General features: G+C 40.4%; 1 protein-coding gene across 1 annotated transcript in view; it reads left to right on the top strand.

Moving 5' to 3' along the window:
* Nucleotides 1-24,467, top strand: part of ELAPOR2 (endosome-lysosome associated apoptosis and autophagy regulator family member 2) — a gene marked incomplete at both ends in the record, with an annotated part of 186,303 nt that overhangs the window by 119,766 nt on the left and 42,070 nt on the right. The window contains 6 exons of the mRNA XM_079711775.1: nt 1,436-1,522; nt 3,964-4,069; nt 5,357-5,509; nt 6,126-6,214; nt 19,491-19,671; nt 21,139-21,267. Coding sequence (XP_079567901.1) covers nt 1,436-1,522; nt 3,964-4,069; nt 5,357-5,509; nt 6,126-6,214; nt 19,491-19,671; nt 21,139-21,267 — 745 coding nt within the window. The remainder of the gene's footprint in view (nt 1-1,435; nt 1,523-3,963; nt 4,070-5,356; nt 5,510-6,125; nt 6,215-19,490; nt 19,672-21,138; nt 21,268-24,467) is intronic.

Raw genomic sequence — 24,467 nt, 5'->3', positions numbered from 1 at the left:
CTGAAATCTGGAGACAGTAAATGATTAGACCAAGGTTATACCTTTACCAGTTACTTTTAGAATAACAGGAGAACTCAGATCTGTAGAATGCCAAGAGAATGTCACGATAACGCATGATGTCTGATATCAGCTGAAAAAAACCTTTCAGTTTATCTAAACATTGACCACCAAAGGTATATATATTCAGGGTTCCTATCTGTTTAAAAGTGGCTTACCACTTGCATTAGGATTGTCATTATGTTTATAACATAAATATGACATTTGAATTCAGTTAAAGCAGATGTCCTCAGGAGCAGTCACTATTGTCTGGCATTTGGCTGTTGCAAGGATCCGTTTTCTAGTTAGTAAGTCTTTAGGAAATAACTTGTATGGAAATTTTTTTTTTTTTTTTTGCGGTACGTGGGCCTCTCACTGTTGTGGCCTCTCCCGTTGTGGAGCACAGGCTCCAGACGCGCAGGCTCAGCAGCCATGGCTCACGGGCTCCGCGGCATGTGGGATCCTCCCGGACCGGGGCACGAACCCGTGTCCCCTGCATCGGCAGGCGGACTCCCAACCACTGCGCCACCAGGGAAGCCCTGGAAAATATTTTAATGCTGCTATCTGTGAAATTAGTCAGGGGGATGGATGAAGTGGAAAAATGATTTAGAGAAGAGAGAAATAGCCATTTGGGCAGAAGTATACTTGATGAGATGTTATTTTAACCCTACTCTGTTGCTGACTGTTACACAAGACTGTAAAGATGGCCAAATTTTTGATGTCTAGGTATTCTTCATAGGCCTGGAAGAGTATGTCCCAACTCCTAGGTATTTGGGAAGAATTGTCTGAAAAGCACAAAGTGTTTGGTGCTAAAGATATTAGCTGTATTCATTTGCACTGGCATAGAATATCATTAACATCTGTCCCCAAATACCAGCTGGGGCTTTGACTTTGGCTGTAGCCACTTACCTATACACATTTGGGTTAAGTCCCGGGGAAAGGAAGACAAAGCAGATTTCATTTATTTATTAATTTAAAAATGTAATGGCCCCAAATCTTATAAAAATAAACTTGATTTTTATACTTTCGGGCCTGCCTGGTGAATGCAAGCTTTTACATTTTTGTGATGACTTTTTCCCCTTTATGTGGATTTTCGAGGCTCACTCTCTCTTCCTCTGCCTCTGCCGCTCGTGCTTAGCAGCCCCCGCTGCCCCCGCCTTCTAATGGCCTAGTCTTTTTGTTACAATAATGAGGACGGTTTACTTAGAGCTACTAACTCATATGCAGTTGTCACTTAGGCTCCAGAGGTCTTGGCACGTTTACTTGTTGAGAATTACTCATGGCCATTGCTTTGTAGGCCTTGAAAGAAGCTCTTGCAGCCTGTCCTGTGCTGAGTAACAAATTTGATTAAAGCCATCATTCAAGAAGCTTTACTGGGGCCCTTGTGTTTACTCCACAGATTCAAAATGATCAGTGCCAGGAGATGGACACCACTGCTGACAAGTGGGTAAAACTCACCGACAGTGGAGCATGGGGCTCTCATTCTGTAAGTTTCCCTCTGTCCTCCGCTTCCCACCAACCCCATCCTTCTCCTTCCTTCCTTTTCCCAACCTTTTTTTTTTTTTTTTGCGGTACGCGGGCCTCTCACTGTTGTGGCCTCTCCCGTTGCGGAGCACAGGCTCCGGACGCGCAGGCTCAGCGGCCATGGCTCACGGGCCCAGCCGCTCCACGGCATGTGGGATCTTCCCGGACCGGGGCACGAACCCGTGTCCCCTGCATTGGCAGATGGACTCTCAACCACTGCGCCACCAGGGAAGCCCCCACCCTTTTTTTTTAAGTTTATTTTAAGAAAAAAAAGATCAAAATTGTTTTTTAATTTAGAAGCTTCTAGTTAGCAAAGAAATTGTCCCTAAGTTTCATGGAGTCAAGCTCTTTGTAGTATTGTTTTCATGCCTTTCTCTTTCTTCTTCGCTTCCTCTTCCTGCTCTTTCCCATCACACTCCAACTCTCCTCCTTTTAAAAGGGACATTAATAGGAAGTCTACTCAAAACGAATATACAGAACCTCTGAGTATATGTTTACTAATGTGGCAATCACATGAAAGAGAATCAGTGACTCTTGGCATTGGAAGGATCCTTGAGTTTCTTTCATCCAACTTTCTCTGCAGTCTCCCCAACAAATGATTTTCAAGCTTGTCTTGTTGGGGACTGTGCTGACCCCATTGTTGGACAGCTCTACGTATTACAAAATTCATCTATGTCTGGAGCTGAAACCTGCTTTCTGTCTATCTATTCATCACCCATTGTTCAAAGTTCTACCCTTTCTGGTTGTGTCTGGTAGACTAACTACTTATTTCTTTAAGGACAACTCTAAGTGCTTGAAGGCAATTATCAGGTAACACAGTCTCTGAATCTATTATTATTTGAGGCCTTTGGAGTGAGACATGGATTTAAAACCTAACTTTGGTTTACAGTAGTTGTGTTTCTTTAGGCAATTGGCTTCATCTCTTTGATAGTTCATAAGAGAAATGGGACCAGTCTTGCAGAGTTAAATGAGATGATACATGGGGAGGGCCTAGTGTGGTGCCTGCAGTGTAGATTGGACACTGTTTCAATAAGGGACCGCCCATCCTTGCCTTTGTGTTGTAACAGGTACCTCATCCTCTTTTGTTTTGTTTCGGGTTTTTTTTGAAAAAAAATTTTTTTTTCTGCATTGGGTGTTTTTGGCTGCATGCAGGCTTTCTCTAGTTGCGGTGAGCAGGGGGCTACTCTTCCTTGTGGTGGGCGGGCTTCTCACTGCGGTGGCTTTTCTTGTTGTGGAGCACGGGTTCTAGGTGCACGTGCTTCAGTAGTTGCAGCACGCGGGCTCAGTAGTTGTGGTTCGTGGGCTGTAGAGCACAGGCCCAGTAGTTGTGGCACACGGGCTTAGTTGCTCCGTGGTATGTGGGATCTTCCTGGCCCAGGGATTGAACCTGTGTCCCCTGCATTGGCAGGCGGATTCTTAACCAGTGCGCCAACAGGGAAGTCCAGGTACCTCATCGTTGAGTGATTAATATGATGCACCCTTTCAGAGTACTTTTTTGATCTGTATGCCTGGAAGTGATATTAGTACCACTTAAGATCCATTCACCTAATCATTCAGTCCGCTGGGCTTTGAAGGTACAAGTAATCCTTGGCAAGAAATACACTTTCTTCACTTACAAAGACTTAACACAAAAGGAAAGTACTTAACACAGTACTTCTCTGAATTTCTGGCAGGGTCAATTAGTCAGATATGTTTTAATTTTATACTGCTTGAATTTGGCCAGCCAGAGACTGCATAGAAGAGTAGGGTGGCAAATGAGAAAGCAAGGCACCCTTAACATTAGTTTACTTGACTGAATCAGCATGAAATTGATCAGAAAAGTAGTTCGATTTATAAATATAAAAATGTTCTGGTGGCAAAGGAAGCAAATATTAGACGTGGTATCATTTAAGTTCCTGAGTCATAGAGTTAAATCGGGTTATTCTATAAGAATAGTCCTATTTTTCTCTTGTTGCTGTTGCAGTGTTTTTTGTTAAATAATTTTAAAATGAAGCAAACTCATTCTGTTACCTTTTTGTTTTCAGAGCCCAAAGATCTACTTCTGAATAGTGGCAGCCAATCAATATGTAATTGGGCTAAGTGCCTTTCCCTGTCTAAAATGAGTCCCTTTGAAATATAAACCAAGACTTCACGCAAATGATTTGAAAATCATTTTATCTTTTATCATGCTTGAAGAATTTTCTTTTCCTTTTATCATTACTATATTTTTGGGGCTGGCAAACTTTTTTTTTTTTAGAATTGAAGCAGAGCTTAGGTCTCAATTAACAGTAGATTTAAATTTGTGGGTTCCAAATAATGGTATTTCATTATAATGCATTGAAAAGTGTTTAAGAGATTAGCTTCTAGATATGGTTGTAGGTAGCATGGTTTATCTGACCTGAGTATCTTGTGTTCTCTTTATAGGTAATGTTGAAATCAGGCACAAACATATTGTACTGGAGAACTACAGGCATCCTTATGGGTTCCAAGGCAGTCAAGCCAGTGTTGGTAAAAAATATCACAATTGAAGGTATTTCATGGCAGTCTGCTCTGGTAGTCACCTGTCACATTTAATAGTTAGTTGAAATATTGATTACTTTGTTGGTTTTGCTGGCTCACAGGGATTTAGGACAGAAATTAATATGTTAGACATCATATAGGCCTAGAGACCCTGGTTTTATTCTTGGCAAATTGACTGGGAATTTTTTTTTTTCCTATCCCTAAACTGAATTATTTAATCTGTGTGGAAAAAGTAAGCATAATGACAATTGTAGGTGTCTTTAAATAAAAGAAAATAATATTTATTAATAAGATCCTACTATTCATTTGAGAAGTCTCTATTGTGCTGGCATAGTGCTTATTCAGGTCACCACTATATCCCTAAAAATAACAGTGAGATAAATATCTTGGCCTGACTGTCTCCTACGCCTTTTGCCTCTCTGAACCACCTGTGCATTTTCTGGCTTAGAAGAGTAGCCAGTAAGCCCTGGCATGGTTCATTCTCAATTAGGGCTACTTTTTTTTTTTTTTTTTTTTTTTTTTTGCGGTACGTGGGCCTCTCACTTTTGCGGCCTCTCCCGCCGCGGAGCACAGGCTCCGGAGGCACAGGCTCAGCGGCCACGGCTCATGGGCCCAGCCGCTCCACGACACGCAGGATCCTCCCGGACCGGGTCACAAACCCGCGTCCCCTGCATCGGCAGGCGGACCCTCATCCACTGCGCCACCAGGGAAGCCCAGGGCTACTTTTAATTAAAGCAGTTGATTCTCCTTTATTAAAGTTTGGCCTAACGTTTTAGTACGTTCTAGGTCACCTGTTCCTGCGACGCTAACTCATTAGTCATAGGGACATCTGCTGGCAAAGGCTGGAATTACAAGCCAGAAGAAAAGTGGAGCCTTTCCCAGGGTCCCTTAGGTCTTGTCAGCTACGTAGTGAACAGTGGAGAAAAAAGGAGCAGGTGGCCACAAAGATGAGAGAATGGTATAGAATTGGAGGGAGCCTTAGAGTTTATGCCACTTCTGATTAGTGGGGTTGTCTTTTGACAGCTGAGTTTATACATTGACTGTATACCTCTGTCAAGTCTGAATCTCTTGTTGAAGTGTTTGCTCCACTTATGTGTTCAATTCAGTATCCAGCCCAGTTCCTTGCACATAGTAAATACGTTTTTGGTGTTGAATTAATGGGATATAGAAGACCTGGGCTAAGCTTGTTGTTAACACTTCTCTCTCACTTCTGGTAGAGGCAGCAAGGACTCGCTGATGTGCTTGTTGCTGTCGGGTCCTCCCTCCCATGCTCTCTCTGGTTCCCATTACCACACAGGGGTGGCATACACATCAGAATGCTTTCCATGCAAGCCTGGCACCTTCAGCGACGAACCAGGTTCATTCATCTGCCAAGTTTGTCCCAGAAACACCTATTCTGAGAAAGGAGCCAAAGAATGCACCAAGTGTGACGAGGACTCCCAGTTTTCAGGTAAAATGAGTCTCCAGTTGATACTCTTTGTTCTTTTCTTTCTAAATTTATGTTTGTTGAGAGTATATAGTCACAAGCCAGAAATCACACATACGATGTGATGGAAACAGTGGGCCAGAAACCAAAGTGCTGAACGGAATCCATACTGAGTGGGTAAAATAGGACGCCTGATAACCCCTTTCTGCAGGACTTTTCTCTTTGTAATGTTTTCTATTCCACGCCCCCCCCCCCCAAAGGTAACCATTTGGGATATGTTTATACTTGTCTAAAAAGGTTCATATTGTACTTTTAGATGATTCCTTGGCATGGAGATGTACTTAGAAACTTGTAATTTGTTCCAAATTTACAACATTCTGTGATAATGGAGGAAATCTAATGTCTTCTTGGAAAAACTGTGATATGCTCCTTGTGTATCATGGAAACATTTATTGCTCTAGGGAAAATAAAAATACAGGCCTTTATTTTCTTTAGGCCTAGCTAGTTCTACCTAAATTCCTCTGGTGCAGTTATTTTTACTTTTCACTTGTCTACTTTTTGTTTGTTTGTTTTCATGTTTGCCTTTTCTTAGAGTCACAACATAAATGACTCATTTCTGAAATTCGTTTTCATGTTGCAGAAGAAGGATCCAGCAAGTGTAAGGAGCGCCCTCCCTGTACCACAAAAGACTATTTCCAGATCCACACTCCATGTGATGAGGAAGGAAAGGTACAGGCCGTGTTCAGTCAGCTCCATCCCACGTTTATCCACCCTTTTCCCAATTTGAGCAGACTCGAATTTGTTCATGAGAGAGTTAAATGAGTAGATTTATAGTACGTGTGTGTAAGTAGCATGAAGGAAATTTAAGGTTTTAGACTCTGAAGCCCAGCTTCCCAGCTTTGATTTTCGTATCTACTGCTTTTTAGTGCTGTGGGCAAGTTATTTGCTCTAAATCTCAGTTTTTTCATCTGTAAAACGCAAATAATGTCAGTACCTACTTCATAAGGCTGCCATGAGCAGACATGAAATACTCAATTTAAGGTTCTTAGCATAGTACTTGGCACATAATGAGTGCCCAATCAATTACTGCTATTTTTAACAGTTACATTTTTGTCAGAAATAATATCAGGAGAAGCACAGCCTTAAAGTGTGTTCTGTGACTCACAGGATGGAAATACTGTGTAACTTCTCTTTAATTATTTGGTTACTCAGTAGGTTTGGTCAATAAAAGCCATGCAGCCATAGGCTGATTCAGTTATGGCAGATTGCTGTGTAACTGCATTTAGAAAATGCAAAGTAATTACCATATAAATGGCACTTAGCCAGAGGAATAATGCACACAGGAACTCTGCAGTTGACCTGCCATTGTCTTAATTAAAAAGTTAGGGACTTCCCTGGTGGTCCAGTGGTAAAGAATCTGCCTTACAGTACAGGGGATGTGGGTTCGATCCCTGGGCATGGAACTAAGATCCCGCATGCTGCGGGGCAACTAAGCCCGTGCACCACAACTATTAAGCTTGGGCATCCTGACTAGAGAGCCTGCGTGCCGCAAACTACAGAGCCCATGCGCCACAACTAGAGAGAGAAAAACCTGCAGCCACACCTAGAGAGAAGCCCGCGTGCCACAATGAAAGATCCCATGTGCCTCAATGAAGATCCCATGTGCTGCCATTAAGACCCGACACAGCCAAAAATAAATAAAATAAATAAATCGTAAAAAAAAAATAAAAAGTTAGCCATACCAGCCTATGTCAGTAGGAGAAACTGAGGTTAAGGTGGCTGTGCTGCAGCATTCTTTGTGTGTTTTTTGCATCTTTGAAATAATGACATTTAATTTCTTGACCTAGTTTGTAACATACAAAGAGATGTCAGTATTACTTTCTTTTCTTAATTTTGTATCCTTAGGTTCTAATCTATAATTTTTATATTTATATAATTGTTAATCTTACCCTTAGTCCTTAGGTTTTTTTTAAAAAAGAATTTACTTTTGAATACTTAAGACCAAGTATATTCTTGTGTTTTATAGTACAGGAAGTACTTACTAACTCAGAATAAGTCAAAGGAAGACCAGTTTAAATTAATGGAAAATTTCAATGATTAGAAGTACATCTATTACTTTTAATTAGAACAGTAACTCTAACAGCTTTTAAGTGACAAGGAGTTATGAAGTAAGATCTTGAATGCCCTACTATAATGGTCAAGTGAGGCCTATTTCTATTTGGAAAATATATGTAGAGAGCCATTAAGGTGGGTTGAAAGTAACCTGGAATAATGTTTCTTTAACTAAACTTTTCTTAGCTAAACTTTCCTTATTAATGAGTAAGGCAAATTAAATTTAGTTTATTTTATGTAATAGTCATTAATTCAGCATTACTGAAGCTTAAATGAATGAGATCCAGAATACAAATAGATCTTGATTTTGCTATAATGAAAGTATTCAAAATTCATATTTTTATTATGTCAGTGAGTAGTTTTTATTATGTCAGTGAATACAGTGACAAAATCTAGTTGACCTGGGCTTAAGGAAGTAAAGCCATATATTAAAATATATTAAATGTAGAATGCACAGAATACACACATATGCGCACACACACACGTATATGCACATGTGTACACCCACAGGCATATTGTATACACACATACACACAAATTACGCTCTTTCTGTTGTGTCTGGGTAAACTCTGAACTTGTTCTTGGTATAGAACAAAACAGTGCACCAGCACACCATAAACTCAGACATTCTTTTTTTTTTTTTTATTGGAGTAGAGTTGATTTACAATGCTGTGTTAGTTCCTGCTGTACAGCAAAATGAATCAGTTATACATATACATATATCCACTCTGTTTTTTAGATTCTTTTCCCATATGGGTAATTACAGAGTATCGAGTAGAGTTTCCTGTGCTGTACAGTAGGTCCTTATCAGTTATCTATTTTATATCAGTGATTCTTTAAAAACTGCTTTAAGACTTAATTCAAGAGAAATGTTTCTAGCTTCAGAAGTGAACAAAATGCAATGGGAACTTAATTAGATAACAGATATAGTGAAGAAGTGTGAATAACACATGTGCATTTGAATTTTTTTCTATTTTTGTTTGTTTCAACATTTTCATTTGTTGTGGTTTCATCTTTTTAAGAGGTATGTTATTCTTGCTTGGAGTAGCCTGGTGATTTTCCAGTGGCTTAGTGATGTTTCCCAGGTTGTTCAACGACTGTGTTTTGGCTCTTTTTGTCCTATCATACTCTTTTTTTTTTTTTTTTTTTTTTTTTTTTTGCGGTACGTGGGCCTCTCACTGTTGTGGCCTCCCGCACAGGCTCCGGACGCACAGGCTCAGCGGCCATGGCTCACGGGCCCAGCCGCTCCACGGCATGTGGAATCTTCCCAGACCGGGGCACGAACCCGTGTCCCCTGCATCGGCAGGTGGACTCTCAACCACTGCGCCACCAGGGAAGCCCTATCATACTCTTTTTGATCTTATTTTCCCCATGCTTGGAGAGGATCATCAAGGGAAGTGGCTCTTTGAGGTATACAGACTTTGAACATTATAATTTGTACGACACAGGAACGTTCAAGTTTTTGAAGCTTCATTATTTGATTGCTTCCTGCCTCTAGGAGACATTTTTAAGGAAAATTTAAATTGGTAACTGGAACCATTCTAATCCTGATTAAGGGACTCTCATTTACATCGTGAAAAATGTGAAATGCGTACTCATTCACGCATTTATTCAGTGAATCTTTACGGAGCGTTGGTTATAAACAGAGTTGCTGAGTGATGAGAGCAGGGCCACGTAAGGATAGGGAGAAGAAGATACACGTCTCCATAGATGGTAGAGCAGTGGTTGTCCACTTTCAGAATCTGGGCATCAGACTCACCTGGAGGTTCCTATCTCAGATTTTCTGTTTCAGTAGATCTGGGGCAGGGCCTGAGAATGTACATTTTTAAGAAGTTCCCAGGTAATTCTGATTCTGCGGGTCCAAGATCTCAGCAATTTGAGAACTACTGGTCTAGACTTTAGAGGAAGAGGTAGTCTGTCAAAGAAAATGAATTATTACTTCCAATTGTTATTAGTGCTACAGCAGGGAAGTCTGAGTTTTTTTGGGGGGGGCTCTGATCAAATCAGGGAAGGCTTCAGAGCTGTGTAAAACCTGGGCAAGGGCATGGGAGGAGAGCATTTCTGCAGGAGGAAGCAGGATGGTGAAGACCTTACGTGGGAGGGAGCCTGAGTATGACTAGAATATGAGGATATGAGCAGGGAGTTGCCCTGAACACCACAGGCTAGTGCTAGAGTAGGCATGCTTTCATAGTAGTGAGTTAGCTTGGAAATTTTACATATATTTTGTTTTCTAAAGGTTGCGTAGAACCCACTTTTTACCTGTGTTGCATGAGGTACCCCCATATGGTTACATACAAGCACATGCACAGATTCAGTGCTTGAGATTTGAGCCCAAAAGAATGTTGACCCGTGATAATGGGCAAGTATTCTTCAAGAGAGGGCATCTTTTTTTTTTTTTGCGTTACGCAGGCCCCTCACTGCCGTGGCCTCTCCCATTGCGGAGCACAGGCTCCGGACGTGCAGGCTCAGCGGCCATGGCTCACGGGCCCAGCCGCTCTGCGGCATGTGGGATCTTCCCGGACCGGGGCACGAACCTGTGTCCCCTGCATTGGCAGGCGAACTTTCAACCACTGTGCCACCAGGGAAGCCCGAGAGGGCATCTTTTAATATTAACAAGATATTTGATGGAGCTTCTCCCGATGGATGATCTCCGTATGGATAAGCTCTCTCTATGGGTAAGACAGAGAACTGTGGACCCAATGATATGGTTAAGTTGGATATATGGCTAACCCAAGAACTATATGTAAAATGTTTGATTTTATAATTGGATGGCAGCTAGGAGAATAGTTGATCTGGACTAGCAGTATAGTTGTTATATATTTGCCATAGGAAGATAAATTTAACAAAGTATTTCTATATACCCTAACTCATACCAAGAAGAATATGAATTCACATAACTTATTTTCATCATATTATTGAAAAATCCTTAACTTGCATGAAGACATTAGGGTTAAGTATACCAAATAGTAAATTTATAAAGCTGGGTCAGGAAGATCTCTTTGCTTGAAAAATGAGCTCAAATTAGTAAGATCAAATTTTATTTGTGTCAAAGAAAGTCTCAGATATAAAAGTATTCTAAAAAGAGAAAACATTAAATTGCCAAAAAGATTCATAAGAGAATCCAGGCTTTAGAAGACCCGGCTCAGAAAATTAAAAAATACAGCAGGTATTTAAAGGGGAAAAACCTTCCAAGAATATAAAAATTGAAAATTGGGTTTTCATTTAAGCTGTTTTTTTTAAAATTTTTATTTTATATTGGAATATAGTTGATTTAAAATTTTGTGTTAGTTTCAGGTGTACAGAAAAGTGATTCAGTTATACATATACATGTCTCAATTCTTTTCCAAATTCTTTTCCCATTTAGGTTATTATAGAATATTGAGCAGAGTTCCCTGTTCTACACTGTAGGGCCTTGTTGGTTACCTATTTTACATATAGTACTCTGTGTATGTTAATCCCAAGCTCCCAATTTATCCCTGCCACTTTCCCCCTTTGGTAACCATAAGTTGGTTTTCTGCATATGTGACTCTATTTGTTTTGTAAATAGGTTCATTTATACCATTTATTAAGATTCCACATATAAGTGATATCATGATATTTGGCTTTCTCTGTCTGACTTACTTCTCTTAGTATGATCATCTCCAGGTGCATTCATGTTGCTGCAAATGGCATTATTTCATTAGTTTTCATGGTGGAGTAACATTCCCTTCTGTATCTGTACCACGTCTTCTTTATCCATCTGTCCATGGACATTTTGGTTGCTTGCAGGTCCCGGCTATTGTACATAGTACTGCAGTGAAGGTTGGAGTGCAAGTGTGTTTTCGAATTATGGCTTTCACCAGAGAGACGTGCAAGAGTGAGATGGCCAGATCATAGGGTAGTTCTATTTTTAGTTTCTTAAGGAAGCTCCATAGTGTTCTCCATAGTGGCTGTACCAATTTACAGCCTCACCAACAGCGTGGGAGGGTTCCCTTTTCTCCACATCTCTCCAGCAATTTTTGTCCCTAGACTTCTAAATGATGGCCATTCTGATTGGTGCCAAGTAATACCTCGTTGTTTTTTTTTTTTTTTGCGGTACGCAGGCCTCTCACTGTTGGGGCCCCTCCCGTTGAGGAGCACAGGCTCCGGACGCGCAGGCTCAGCGGCCATGGCTCACGGGCCCAGCCGCTCCGCGGCACGTGGGATCTTCCCGGACTGGGGCACGAACCCGTGTCCCCTGCATCGGCAGGTGGACTCTCAACCACTGCGCCACCGGGGAAGCCCCCCTCGTTGTTGTTTTGATTTGCATTTTTCTACTATTAAACGATGCTGAGCATCTTTCCATGTGCTTGTTTGCTTTTTTTTTTTTTTGAATCAGTGTGTGGGAAATTTACCTTTTGAAGTTGGCTTCTTGAAAGTCTACCCTTTTACGAATTCTCTTTCGAGTACTACCCCAGGACGTTTGTTGAAGGCAGGTATCATTTAGAGCTCCACAGGCCTTGTGAATGTCAAGTGCCCATAAGCACCGGTTTTAAAGTTGTAGTTATGGGAAACGACCACAAGGTAGCAGCATTTCTTCATGCCAAACTCGGGTTCCTGGGGTAACCAGAGGCTTGGTGAAAGTCCTGTTCCAGGGTTGTAAAGGAGAGTGGAGTGTGGTACAACAGACACCCAAGGGCTTGTGTTTCTTTACATCTTCCCCCTTCCACTACAACCCCCGGACCAATCCCAACCCCTGAAAAAAATGTGCAGATTGCTTTCATCCATGGGGGCAGCGACTCTAAGGAAGGAGGCTGGAGGTGGGCACCTCAGCATCAGGAGACGTGGGGACCAGATGACTTTTCAGTGCTCTTCCGGCCCAGACAGTCCACAGTTCTTTGGTTGCACTAGGCGTGGCATAGCTGTAGGAAGGTCCGCCTGGCTCTGGAGATTGTGGTCCCATCCAGAGGGGACCAGGCACTACAGGTCCAAGGGGAGCTCCTTTGCTGGCACATCCTTCCCTGCTTCCTCAGCCCCATGAGAGTCCAGCCTTGGGAACCAAGGCTACTGAGGCTCCAGAGCTGTGAACCAGCCCGGATTTCCAAGGCCTGAGGGGAATATAATAGGCATTCCTTTTTTTTTTTCTTAATTTTTAGATCATATTGGAGTATAGTTGATTTACAGTGTTCTGTTAGTTTCTCCTGTACAGCAAAGTGAATCAGTTATACATATACATTTATCTATCTTTTTCAGGTTCTTTTCCCATATAGGTTATTACAGAATATTGTGTAGAGTTCCCTGTGCTATACAGTCTGTCCTTGTTGATTATCCATTTTATATATATAGTAGTGTGTGTATGATAATCTCAAACTCCTAACAATTCTCTTGTTCATCATATCAACAGAGGTTGTCTCATATCTGCCTGTAAAAGTCAGGGGGTTAAGGTAGTTTTGTAAAGGAGTCAGCAACTTACAGAAAAGCTTAAGGTTTTATTTATCTTGGGTACCAAAACTAGACAGAGTAACTTTTTTTGGTCTGTTTTATTTCAGGGTAAAAAGTGGTCCCTCCTACCCTTACCACTCTTGGATGCAATACATGTTTCCTTTTAATGGTGGCAAAGCAAGGTGTCAGTTTTGCTTCTGTACTTGGGGATGATTAGAAAATTTAATGAATTTTAAAAATACTTTTCAGAATTGGAGTGGGGGAAGGCAGGGCAGGAGTCTCTTGACTAATGTGACTGGGAAATCATTGCAGAGCGAAGAGTTTTATCAAGACTTTCTCTTGCTCTTCTCGCTGATATTCTGAGCTCAGTTTGATTTCCTTCTCAGGTCGGTTCTTTGCTCTGGTGCCAGATACCCCCTGACATCTCTACCCAAACCACTGTCACCGTCACAACGTTTTATAGGAGGGCTGACCGAAGTTTCCGGAAAGACTCTGGCCCTGCTTGAATCACGAGCCCATCTCAGACCAGCCATTCTGTCCAGTACCGTGAGCTACTCTGGTTGGACAGCTTAGTTCACCTTCTAATCCCTATGGCTGGGAAGGCCAGACCATATCCCAGTTCCTTTCAGCATCACACAAGTCAATTCCTAAAGAGAGATAGATGGTGTCTGTTACCACAGTAAAACGAGAGTGACCCTGTACAGGTTCACAGAACACGTCCACTCTTAAATAAGGTAGCTCTGGCAAGATTGTCTTGAAATACTGGGAATTCCCACGTAATTTTGTGCATACCTCTCTTGATACTTACATGGTGATCATACTTTGCTAGTGTTTTGGTATGAGATCACTTTATTGCAAATACTTGTAAAGATGACTCTTTCCTTCACCAGAGCCTCTGCTTCCTGTAGACAGAAACATGTTCTTAATCATTAAAAACAATCTTGAGGCCCAGTAGAGTACCTGGAATGCAGAAGGTAGTGAATCATCTTTTGAATAAATTAGTGAATGAGAGAATTGGTGAGTGAATGTATGATTAACACGTTTAGAGTGTTGTGTTCTGTCCTTGGTAGAGGCTTGGGGAAATTTTCACAAAATGAGAAGAATCTAGAGAAAAGAGGCCAGGATATTAAACTATTTCATATGAAGTATGGTTGAAGTTTCTGGGAATGTTTTTTCAGCTTGGAAGAAAGACACCATCGGATGGAGGAATCATGATTACCTTGCTGGTGCTTGCTAGTTGTCCCAAAGAGATCTGATCTCTTTCCTTTGAATAACCATGACATTTCATGTTGGAAATGATGATGATGACAATAGTAATAGTAATAGTAGTGATAGTATTAACAGCAGAAGCAGCTGTCCTTTACATATTTATCTGCATGCTTGCTCTTTGTGTGTGTGTGTGTGTGTGTGTGTGTGTATGTGTATGTGTATGTGTATTCACACATTGCCGCCAGTTCTTTTTTTCAACAGCTATGTAATTAGACATTAGTATACCCAGTTTGCAAACAAGGAAGCTGAGGCTTGATGAGGTTAAGTAACTTCCCTAAGGTCATAGCTACTCATAGCTATGTCTTAAGGCTGGAATTCTAACCCAACTCTGTTTCCAAATCTGATGCTTTTGTATGCTTTTTGTATATTTTTCTTTTTATATTAGAGCAGTTTGTGAATCTGTCTTATTAAACTGTAACCTCCTTCAGAGCAAACAATTTGTCTTATTAATATTTAAACTTCCTATAATGCTTTCTTCTACACGTAGTAGAGACTTAATAAGAATTTCCCAAATAATAAGTTTAAGCATTTGAAGGGAAGTCTTAGAATAAAAAGAAATAGACCTTTCTTTGTTATCCCATAAGGCAACATTTGGTTTATCAGGCAAACTTAAAGAAGATAAATTTCAGTTGTATGTAATGATGTTCTGACAACCAGAGTTGCCCAGTTCTGGAACGGCATGTTTTGTTAAATTGGAAACTTCCTGGCAAAGCTAGAGAGTGCCTGGTAGGGAAGGTTGTTTTAGAAGGAAGCCTTTTTGAGAGGAGACAGCCGACCATGGAACTTCTTCATCTCTGAGTCCAGGAAATTGTTGGATCATAAAGGGTTTGCTAGTGTTTTTGTATCAGATTATGTAGTACTTTCTTTGCCCTTTAATTAACTTCAGTATTACAAATTATTTCAAGTGCTCAGTGTCTGTAACACAGTCCTTCTGAGTTATAAAGCAGAAATAAGATGGAGGGGACATTAAAAAAATAGGGTATAGGGCTCCCCTGGTGGCGCAGTGGTTGAGGGTCCACCTGCCGATGCAGGGGACACGAGTTCGTGCCCCAGTCCGGGAAGATCCCACATGCCGCGGAGCGGGCTGGGCCCGTGAGCCATGGCTGCTGGGCCTGTGCGTCCGGAGCCTGTGCTCCGCAACGGGAGAGGCCACAACAGTGAGAGGCCCGCGTACCGCAAAAAAAAAAAAAAAAAAAAAGGGTATAAAGGGGTATGGGTTTTAGATCAGCCTTTCTTCCTATATGATTTAAGCAAGTGGAATGTACTTGGAGCCTGTGGTTCTTAATTAGGATGATAGGAAACAACATGGCATTTCTCAGTGACTAGGGATTTCTGAATTTATTTTATTTTATAAATTTATTTATTTGTTTATTTTTGGCTGTGTTGCATCTTCATTGCTACACGTGGGCTTTCTCTAGTTGCGGTGCGTGGGCTTCTTATTGTGGTGGCTTCTCTTGTTGTGGAGCATGGGCTCTAGAACGCAGCCTCAGTAGTTGTGGCGCACGGGCTTAGTTGATCCGCAGCATGTGGGATCTTCCTGGACCAGGGCTCGAACCCGTGTCCCCCGCATTGGCAGGTGGATTCTTAACCACTGCGCCACCAAGGAAGCCCTGGGATTTCTGAATTTAAAATAAAAATTTCATGACAGTCTTCTTTAAAAGCTTTTCTTAAAAGAAAGGTTTATTGAGATGTAATTCCCATACCATACAACTCATCCACTCACAGTGTCAATTTAGTGTTTTTTTATTATATTTAATTTTAGAACAGTTTCTTGCCTAAAGCCCCAGCTAGAACCTCTGGTGCAGTGTGTTTTTGTTTTTGTTTTTTCCCAGTACAATGTTAAATCCCCATGGTGTCTTCCACATAATGGAAGAAGAGGACCCAGACTTTTAAGCATTTAGAAAAGGGACAGGGAGGAAACCCCAGGGGAAAACAGAAAACAGCAGAGGCTTCATAGAAAAGGAATCCAAGTGAATGCTGCTATTGTAGAAGGGTGGGCTGAGGACGTGCTTATTAGCACAGATGTGATGTTGAGCCTGGCTCTGAAGGAGGGGTCACACACAACTTGGCAGAATGGGGTGGTAATAACAAGAGAGACAAAGGATGAATGCCCAGTGATTTGCAGCTGGAAGAGGATTGAGGTTTGGGAGAGGCAGAGAGACAAGTGATAGCCTGCCTGACTGGGAATATCTGAGTTAGAACATCATGATGCACAGGGCTGTTAGGTTGAAGTGACAATCAGTAAACCCTTTGCAACAACATGTCATTTAGCTTAGATGAGCTCAGCCAGTCTACAAAGCCTTAGTGCGTTTGTGCAGCAACTTTCGAAGGAAGAAAGCTGGCAACCGTGGACAAACCCAGTCTCAAAATTTGTCTAAACTTCAGTCTTCCCAGTTTTGAATTTTATTTTTATGGGAAAACCAGCTTCCCATCAATACCCCCAGTGCATTTCTTTAAAACATATTTTACTCATGCTTATATATTTTAAATATACCTGGAGACTGTAGCTCTTCTGTAATCTTAATGGCAGTCTGCTCAGTTTTGCTCTATTAGGGTTTTGGTTTCATAAAGCATTTCCTAATTTTATCTCAACTTGCCAAAGAATGACTTGATTGTTGGTTTTTCACCTACACTGTGAGCCGTCTGGTGCTAAAGATCATTAATATTAATTGTTATCTTTCCCCAGTCAGCCAGACTTGAAAGCATCTGCCCCATTAGAAAGAGAGGCACAGAATCAATCTGCCTTGTGAAGCAAGAGGCTCTGCAAAGAAAACTTTCACTGCAGAGCATTTGAAATTTGACTTTTCAACGTTTAAATGTTTAAAGGTGGTGCATATTTTCTAATTTTTAAACATGTACTGTGCTTGGATTGAAAATCATGTGGTTAGCCAATCTGTCAAAAATGTATTTGCATACTTTATTATTTTTACCTTCACTTGAGAGTATTTTTACTCTCCCTGGCTAGTGCTCCTTTACCATTTACTAGCTGTGTATGACTTCTGGGCAGGTATAAGAGGTCTTATCCGGGCCTCCCTGGTGGCGCAGTGGTTGAGAGTCCGCCTGCTGATGCAGGGGATACGGGTTCGTGCCCCGGTCTGGGAGGATCCCATATGCCGCGGAGTGGCTGGGCCCGTGAGCCATGGCTGCTGAGCCTGCGCGTCCGGAGCCTGTGCTCCGCAACGGGAGAGGCCACAACAGTGAGAGGCCCGCGTACCACAAAAAAAAAAAAAAAAAAAAAAAAAAAAAAAAAAAGAGGTCTTATCCGAAGTTTCCTCATTTATAAACTCGTGCGTAATATAATTGAACTCCTGAAGTGGTGGGGAAGATTGCATGGTGCCCCCAGGATGAACCGTTGATGCTCAGCCTCAGCACCATGCCCACTCCCACGTGGGAGCCAACTTTTCCCAACAATGCAGTAGCTCACACATAACTCATTGCGATTTTAATTAATGTCAAAATAAATCAGCAAATCTGTGAATTGCCTAGCCTTGGAAATTTGTTTTCTATGCTTGTTAAGCCAGAACTTAAAAACGACAATCCCCCAAATGTAATGAGGTTTCATTTGCTTACGTTCTCTGAGTTTTACATGGCCTTTCTCAGAGGAATTGAGAGCCCCTGTTGGATACAGGACCTGTTTACTTTTTTCAGCTGTTTAGGAAACTCCAGCAGGAATAGCCATCATTTGGCAGATGGTGAGCGAGGCAGATGGGGGAAGTGGCTGGTTAAGCTGTATCATGATGTAGGCCATAAATGCAGAGAGAGAGAGTTGTAAAAAGAAAAAAAATGTTCTTTATACTTCTGTTGAGACTTCTACTTTTTAAACCGTGTTCTTAAGCAACCTTCATTAGATAAGGTAACCTATTCTTCCATAAGGGAATATTTGAGAATGAAATCGAGTGGCTGCAAGGGCTCACTCTAGATGACTTCTTATTAACTGGAAATAACTATAGAGAATTGCCTTTAATTTTGGGTCTCCTGCTTCAATATTAGACTTATCATTGCAGAAGCTGTTGTAAAGGAGAAAGAGTGCTTGCAGCCGACCATATGTCTAACGAGGGAACTCTTTTTAAAAACAATATTAAGGGGCTTCCCTGGTGGCGCAGTGGTTGAGAGTCCGCCTGCCGATGCAGGGGACACGGGTTCGTGCCCCGGTCCGGGAGGATCCCGCGTGCCGCGGAGCGGCTGGGCCCGTGGGCCATGGCCGCTGGGCCTGCGCGTCCGGAGCCTGTGCTCTGCAATGGGAGAGGCCACAACAGTGAGAGGCCCGCGTACTGCAAAAAAAAAAAAAAAAAAAAAAACGATATTAAGTTATGAAAGAGTTGATTTTTCTCTTTGCATTTAGAATGGCTTTTATGTTTTTAACCGTGCATATAAATTTTGTTTTGAAATGGCTAACCCACTTAATGTTTCTGGTTCCAAAAGACAATGATTTTATAATCACAGTTTTCTGGGTTTGGCTGAGTTGTAGCTACTTAGTTGTATCTTGTTTTGTTTTTGGGGGTGTGCATGTGTGAGAGAGAGGAAAAGTTGAAAAGACTACCCTCCATGAAGGTAGAGGTGATCCTAATCCTGTTGTTTGGAGCACAGGTGACAGGGCCTAGAAGCCTCAGGAGGAAATATTTTAGCTACAGCTCTTGTAGTCCAACATCAGGTTATTGGAAAAGACTCCAAGAGCATCTACCAGTGTTTATGAAATAACGGGATTGCAATGTGAAGCTAGAGATACTCTTTTAAAAAAATAACCGTTTTGTTTTGTGATCACTGTGTGCAAAGCATGATGATGTGTGTTGTAGAAAGGGGAAAGGAAGAGAGTAGTGGGCGTCTCAGCGTGAGAAAGGGAGTCTGCATAGAAACTTAGGGCAGTTAGGGAATAAAGTGAACAGTGGCTAGAAGAGTCAGGGCTGCAAGCATGTTCTGTATATTTCAGAGAGGAATTTCATGATGAGGCCATGCTGTGTATGACGGAAGGCCTCCTGCAGCTTAGTGTAAAAACATTTGGAGGTAATGGTCATTTCCCCACCGAAGTGTTTTTTTTTCTTTTTGTCTCATTTTGTTACTAAAGTTTTAGATTCTCTTCAGCTGGCCCTTCTATTCTATCACTGTTTGGACTTTACCTAGTCTTTACCATGTCAATTTAACATGTTTGTTATTGGAAGTTTAAAGCAAATAAAACATGTTATATGACTTGCAAGCCTTTTTTTTTCTCTCCCCCCCCTCTCTCTAGACACAGATAATGTACAAGTGGATAGAGCCCAAAATCTGCCGGGAGGATCTCACAGATGCTATTAGGTTGCCCCCTTCTGGAGAGAAGAAGGATTGTCCACCTTGCAACCCTGGATTTTATAACAATGGATCTTCTTCTTGCCATCCCTGCCCTCCTGGAACGTTTTCGGATGGAACAAAGGGTACGTGATATCAGTTGGTTCAAGAGTTGGACCTTGAGTAAAATAAACTTGTTGGACCACATTGACATTGTCCTGAATTGTTTTTAAGGAAAAATTTTAAAAACACATAATTTTCTTATCTCACAGACTGAAAAAGAGTTAAGAAATATAAGGGAATTGTGAGACTGCAGTAGCTTATTCAACATAACATAAGGATAGTTTTTAATGGCATTTTGTGTAACACACAACCTCTTAATGGGATGATGCTTTGGATATTTATAAGAAAATTCCACCAGTTTAAGTGATTATGGATAAGCGCTCCTTTTCCAGTGTGTGTGCACACATATATTGATACAAGCATAAAATACTTCTATTTCAACTGGAATAATCACATTTTATGCTATAATAATAGCAAAAACTGATTATTTTCATCAGATAGCAATTAAAATAGCTCCTAAGTAGATTGTTTCAAAGTGTACATTTGGGAAAAATTTAGTACTTACCAAACAATAATAAAGTGGTTACGGAATTTGTTTTAGTTTTACTAGATAAAGATTACAGTGCATTTTTGTGGCAGGTATCTTACTTGAATATAGCTGTGCTGTATACTTAATGTCCAGAGCCTCTGAGAGCATAAAAAGGACTCGAGAGTTGAATTGGCTTGGGTTCAAATCCACTTGCTGCATGCTACCAATAGTGTGATTTAGCCACTAATTTGAATTCAATTTTCTCATTTGTAAAATTGCAGACAATAATATCTAGCTCGTCATCACTGAGCAGGTTATATAAAAATGTCTCCTCCAGTACTTTGGTACCAGGAAATGCTTGCTCAATGAACATTTTCTCTCTCTCCCCTTCTTTTACTGTTGTGATAATTCCAGGTGTCTTGGCTAAATAAAAAAAATGATTGTAAGAGACCCTTTTATTTAGTGTCATAGATGTTCATTTAAATTAGGTATATTTATAAATCTAACTCTTTCCACACCCCCTCAGCTCCCATCATCACTTTTAAGTATAGCCAATATTTTGAATTTCAAGTAATCAGTCCATAATTAAATGGTGTAATAGTCTGTTAAGTTTAGTAACTAGTAAGAAGGGTGGAATATTTCCTTATTTATGAGGTAGAGGAAACTGATTCTAAGATCACATGTAAGTGAACTTATTTCAGAATCACCCTTCTTATGGAAGGTAATTTCAGTATTAGCAGTTATTCCCAGAAATGCAAGGAAAAATTATCTTAAAAGATTTTGTGTTCTTTTCCTTTTTCATGTTAATCAAGTATTTATGTGTATACTCTATCCAGAATTATTTTTCTTTCCAGACTGCTCTTGAAAAAGTTGTTAATTCTTAAGGGAATTTGTGGTTTACTCTCTCTCCTTTCCACTTGCCTCTCTGCTAGTTAAAGTTTAGTAGTGCTTGGAACAGAGCAAGAGGAAATTATCCAGATGTGATTTAATTGTAATTCTCTGCCCCATTTGTCTCCAGTAGAATGTAGACCATGTCCAGCAGGAACAGAGCCTGCACTTGGGTTTGAATATAAATGGTGGAATGTCCTTCCTGGCAACATGAAAACCTCCTGCTTCAATGTCGGGAATTCAAAGTGTGACAGAATGAATGGTGAGTTCAGAATCAGCCTTCTCAATGTATTTTGGTGGTAGAGACTCTTGGACTCACCTGTGTAAAAACACACTAAATATGGCTATGAGGAGCTTCAATCTTATCATTTGGCTACTTGCCTGTCTTCCCAGACCTCACATAAAAATAGTAAATATGGTGTCATAGCCACATGACTGCCCTCTAAGAATATAAACTATTTTGCGTTTTTTTGGAGTCAGTTTTGAAGTAGATGTTGAGGATCACCATTTATGGTTGTTATAAATACCAGAATAGACCACCAAGGGAGGCAATGAAATTTGTGTTGTTTGCCACTTGGAAGAGTCATAGTGTATATATAACACTGTATGAAAGCATTTCTGCCTGGATTGGTTTTCTGGCTCAGCACTGAGCCATGAGGAGGGGTTACATCATCTCTAACTCTCCTTGCCTATGAAGTCTATGATCGTGTTTACAAATGTATATGAACCCCACTTACTGAAAACTTGGAAACGTGGCAGAGTTCTATAGGATGGTTGCTGAATTTTATTTGTTCTTACATTTTAAGTGCATGGTGAGCCTACCACTTAGTTATTCTGCAATATTTGTTGGTCAAATGAATGACAGTATCTATGTATGTGTTTTTAAACTTGACACTAGAAATAGGTGTTATAGATACTAGGGTTTTACACTAAAATGTGCCCTTTACTTTTATAAGCTCATTGGCATTTTTTTTATCAGTTCACTTTTTCTCAATACTGTATTTTAGATCATTGTAAAAAAAAAAAGCTTTCTAATCACATCTGTTTTAAATCAGCACCTATCTGAAATAAACAGGCTTGGGATGTAGGAAGTGAGATGTACACATGAGTACTCAGGTTGACAAATCGTAGGTCCTTGAATAATTTTGGTTAAACAGATGCGCGAAAAAAAGCCTTTATACATAATGAACATTATGGAATACTATTCTTTATCAACTAATAATCCTGCTTCTGGAATTTATCCTAAGGGAGAAGAAAAAAATAACACAGCAGTAATTACCCGACTATAAGGGTTTATGTTCCAAAAAGATCCTGTGGTTGAACTCTAAGTTGAGGAAGTTTGACATAGGAAAAATAAGAATGGGAATGTATTGAAAGCACTGATACATTTGTGTGTGTGTGTGCATGTGTGTGTATTCACTTATTAGTGAAGATTATCTGAAACTTTTATTTAGTCTTTTAAAGAAGTTACTCTTAGTCTAACTCTCATAACAATATTTGATTTAGCCACTTGCTTACTCATTCACTAGAGGCTGTAATTTAAATTTTTTCTGATTTTCAGAAATGTTCAATTATTAATTTAAAAAGTATACATCTCTGCAATATTTAGTATGTGATATTGAAAGAGCAGACAGTAATGTGAAAAATACAGAGGTAAAAGGTGACGTATAATTTTGTGACTGGTGGTTCAGTAACCAACCTTGGGAAAAGCAGTGCTCAAAATAATGGGGGTCAAAGCGAGAGGCCCAGGGCAGCCTGTCTCATGAAGTCGTTACTCCATCATGGAATTAAAGTGGATGTGCTTTGACCAACTTGACTGTGTGACTTGCAATACTTTGAGGTTCTTTTGTATTGTCAATCTGAATTTACCACAGTTGTGGAACAGATATGTAGAAGTACATCTTCATGTACTGGAATTCTGCCCAAGAGGAATTCAGAGTTGTAAACAAATTAGTGTTTATTCATGAAGCTTTCATTGAGCATTACCTATAATACCAAAAATGGAAATAATCTAAATTCCAGCAATCTGATAATGTTTACAAAAGTTATGCTGTACTAATTGGATGAAATGTTATGTAATCATTAAAAATGACAGCAGATGGAAAACAATTGGGCGGCGTTTCAAGCATTTTGAATGGTCCCATTCTCCAACCCAATAATTCCACTTCTGGGAATTTATACCAAGGAAACAATGTGGTGTAAAGAAAGAAATTATGCACAAATATGTTAATTTTAGTGTTATTTATGAGAGTCAAAAATATGAGAAAACAAAGTTTTCAACAATGGGGTATGATTAAATAAAATGATGATATAACCATACAACATATTGTTAACTCTTTAACACTAGATATAGAAAGGAAATATTTTTGATATAATGATTATTAGAAAAGTGAGAAGATAATACTAAATGAAAAACAGAAAATACAGTAAATTATACAATAAATTATACAATAAAACCTAAAGTGTATATATATATATATATATATATATATATATATATTTTTTTTTTTTTGTGGTACGCGGGCCTCTCACTGTTGTGGCCTCTCCCGTTGCAGAGCACAGGCTCCAGACGCCGCAGGCTCAGCGGCCATGGCTCACGGGCCCAGCCGCTCCGCGGCACGTGGGATCTTCCCAGAGTGGGGCACGAACCCGCGTCCCCTGCATCGGCAGGCGGACTCTCAACCATTACGCCACCAGGGAAGCCCCCGAAAGGAAATATTTTTGATATAATGATTATTAGAAAAGTGAGAAGATAATACTAAATGAAAAACAGAAAATACAGTAAATTATACAATAAAACCTAAAGTGTATATATATATATATATATATTTTTTTTGTGTGTGTGTGTGTGTGTGTGGTACGCGGGCCTCTCACTGTTGTGGCCTCTCCCGTTGCAGAGCACAGGCTCCAGACGCCGCAGGCTCAGTGGCCATGGCTCACGGGCCCAGCCGCTCCGCGGCACGTGGGATCTTCCTGGAGTGGGGCACGAACCCGCGTCCCCTGCATCGGCAGGCGGACTCTCAACCACTGCGCCACCAGGGAAGCCCAACCTAAACTATATTTTTGAGAAAATTATGCAGTAGAAAAAGAGAGAAAAGAAACACACTGAAATGTTCAGTTTATCACTTGGGGGTGGGAGGTTTCTGAGAAGTCTGAATTACTTCATTTTTTTCATTTCGTTTACTCTAATAAATATTCCTCATGTATACACATTGCTTTCAAAATCAGGATAACAGCACAAAATATTTGTTTAAAAATATTTTTATTTGACCCAGTAGTTCTTTTACTGGTATTCTTTTCTAGAAAAATACAGAAAAACTTTACCCAAAATATCTTCATTATAGTGTCACTTCTGCTTGCTAAAAGGTAAAACAATCCAAATGGTTACATTGAATGTATGGTCAATAGGAGGTAAGTCCTGTAGTATGAGTGATTTAGTAAATTATGGGAATTAATTACATC

Source organism: Hyperoodon ampullatus (genome assembly GCF_949752795.1).
Source record: "Hyperoodon ampullatus genome assembly, chromosome: 9".
Lineage (NCBI taxonomy): Eukaryota > Metazoa > Chordata > Mammalia > Artiodactyla > Ziphiidae > Hyperoodon > Hyperoodon ampullatus.
This window is presented reverse-complemented; position numbering and strand designations above follow the sequence as displayed.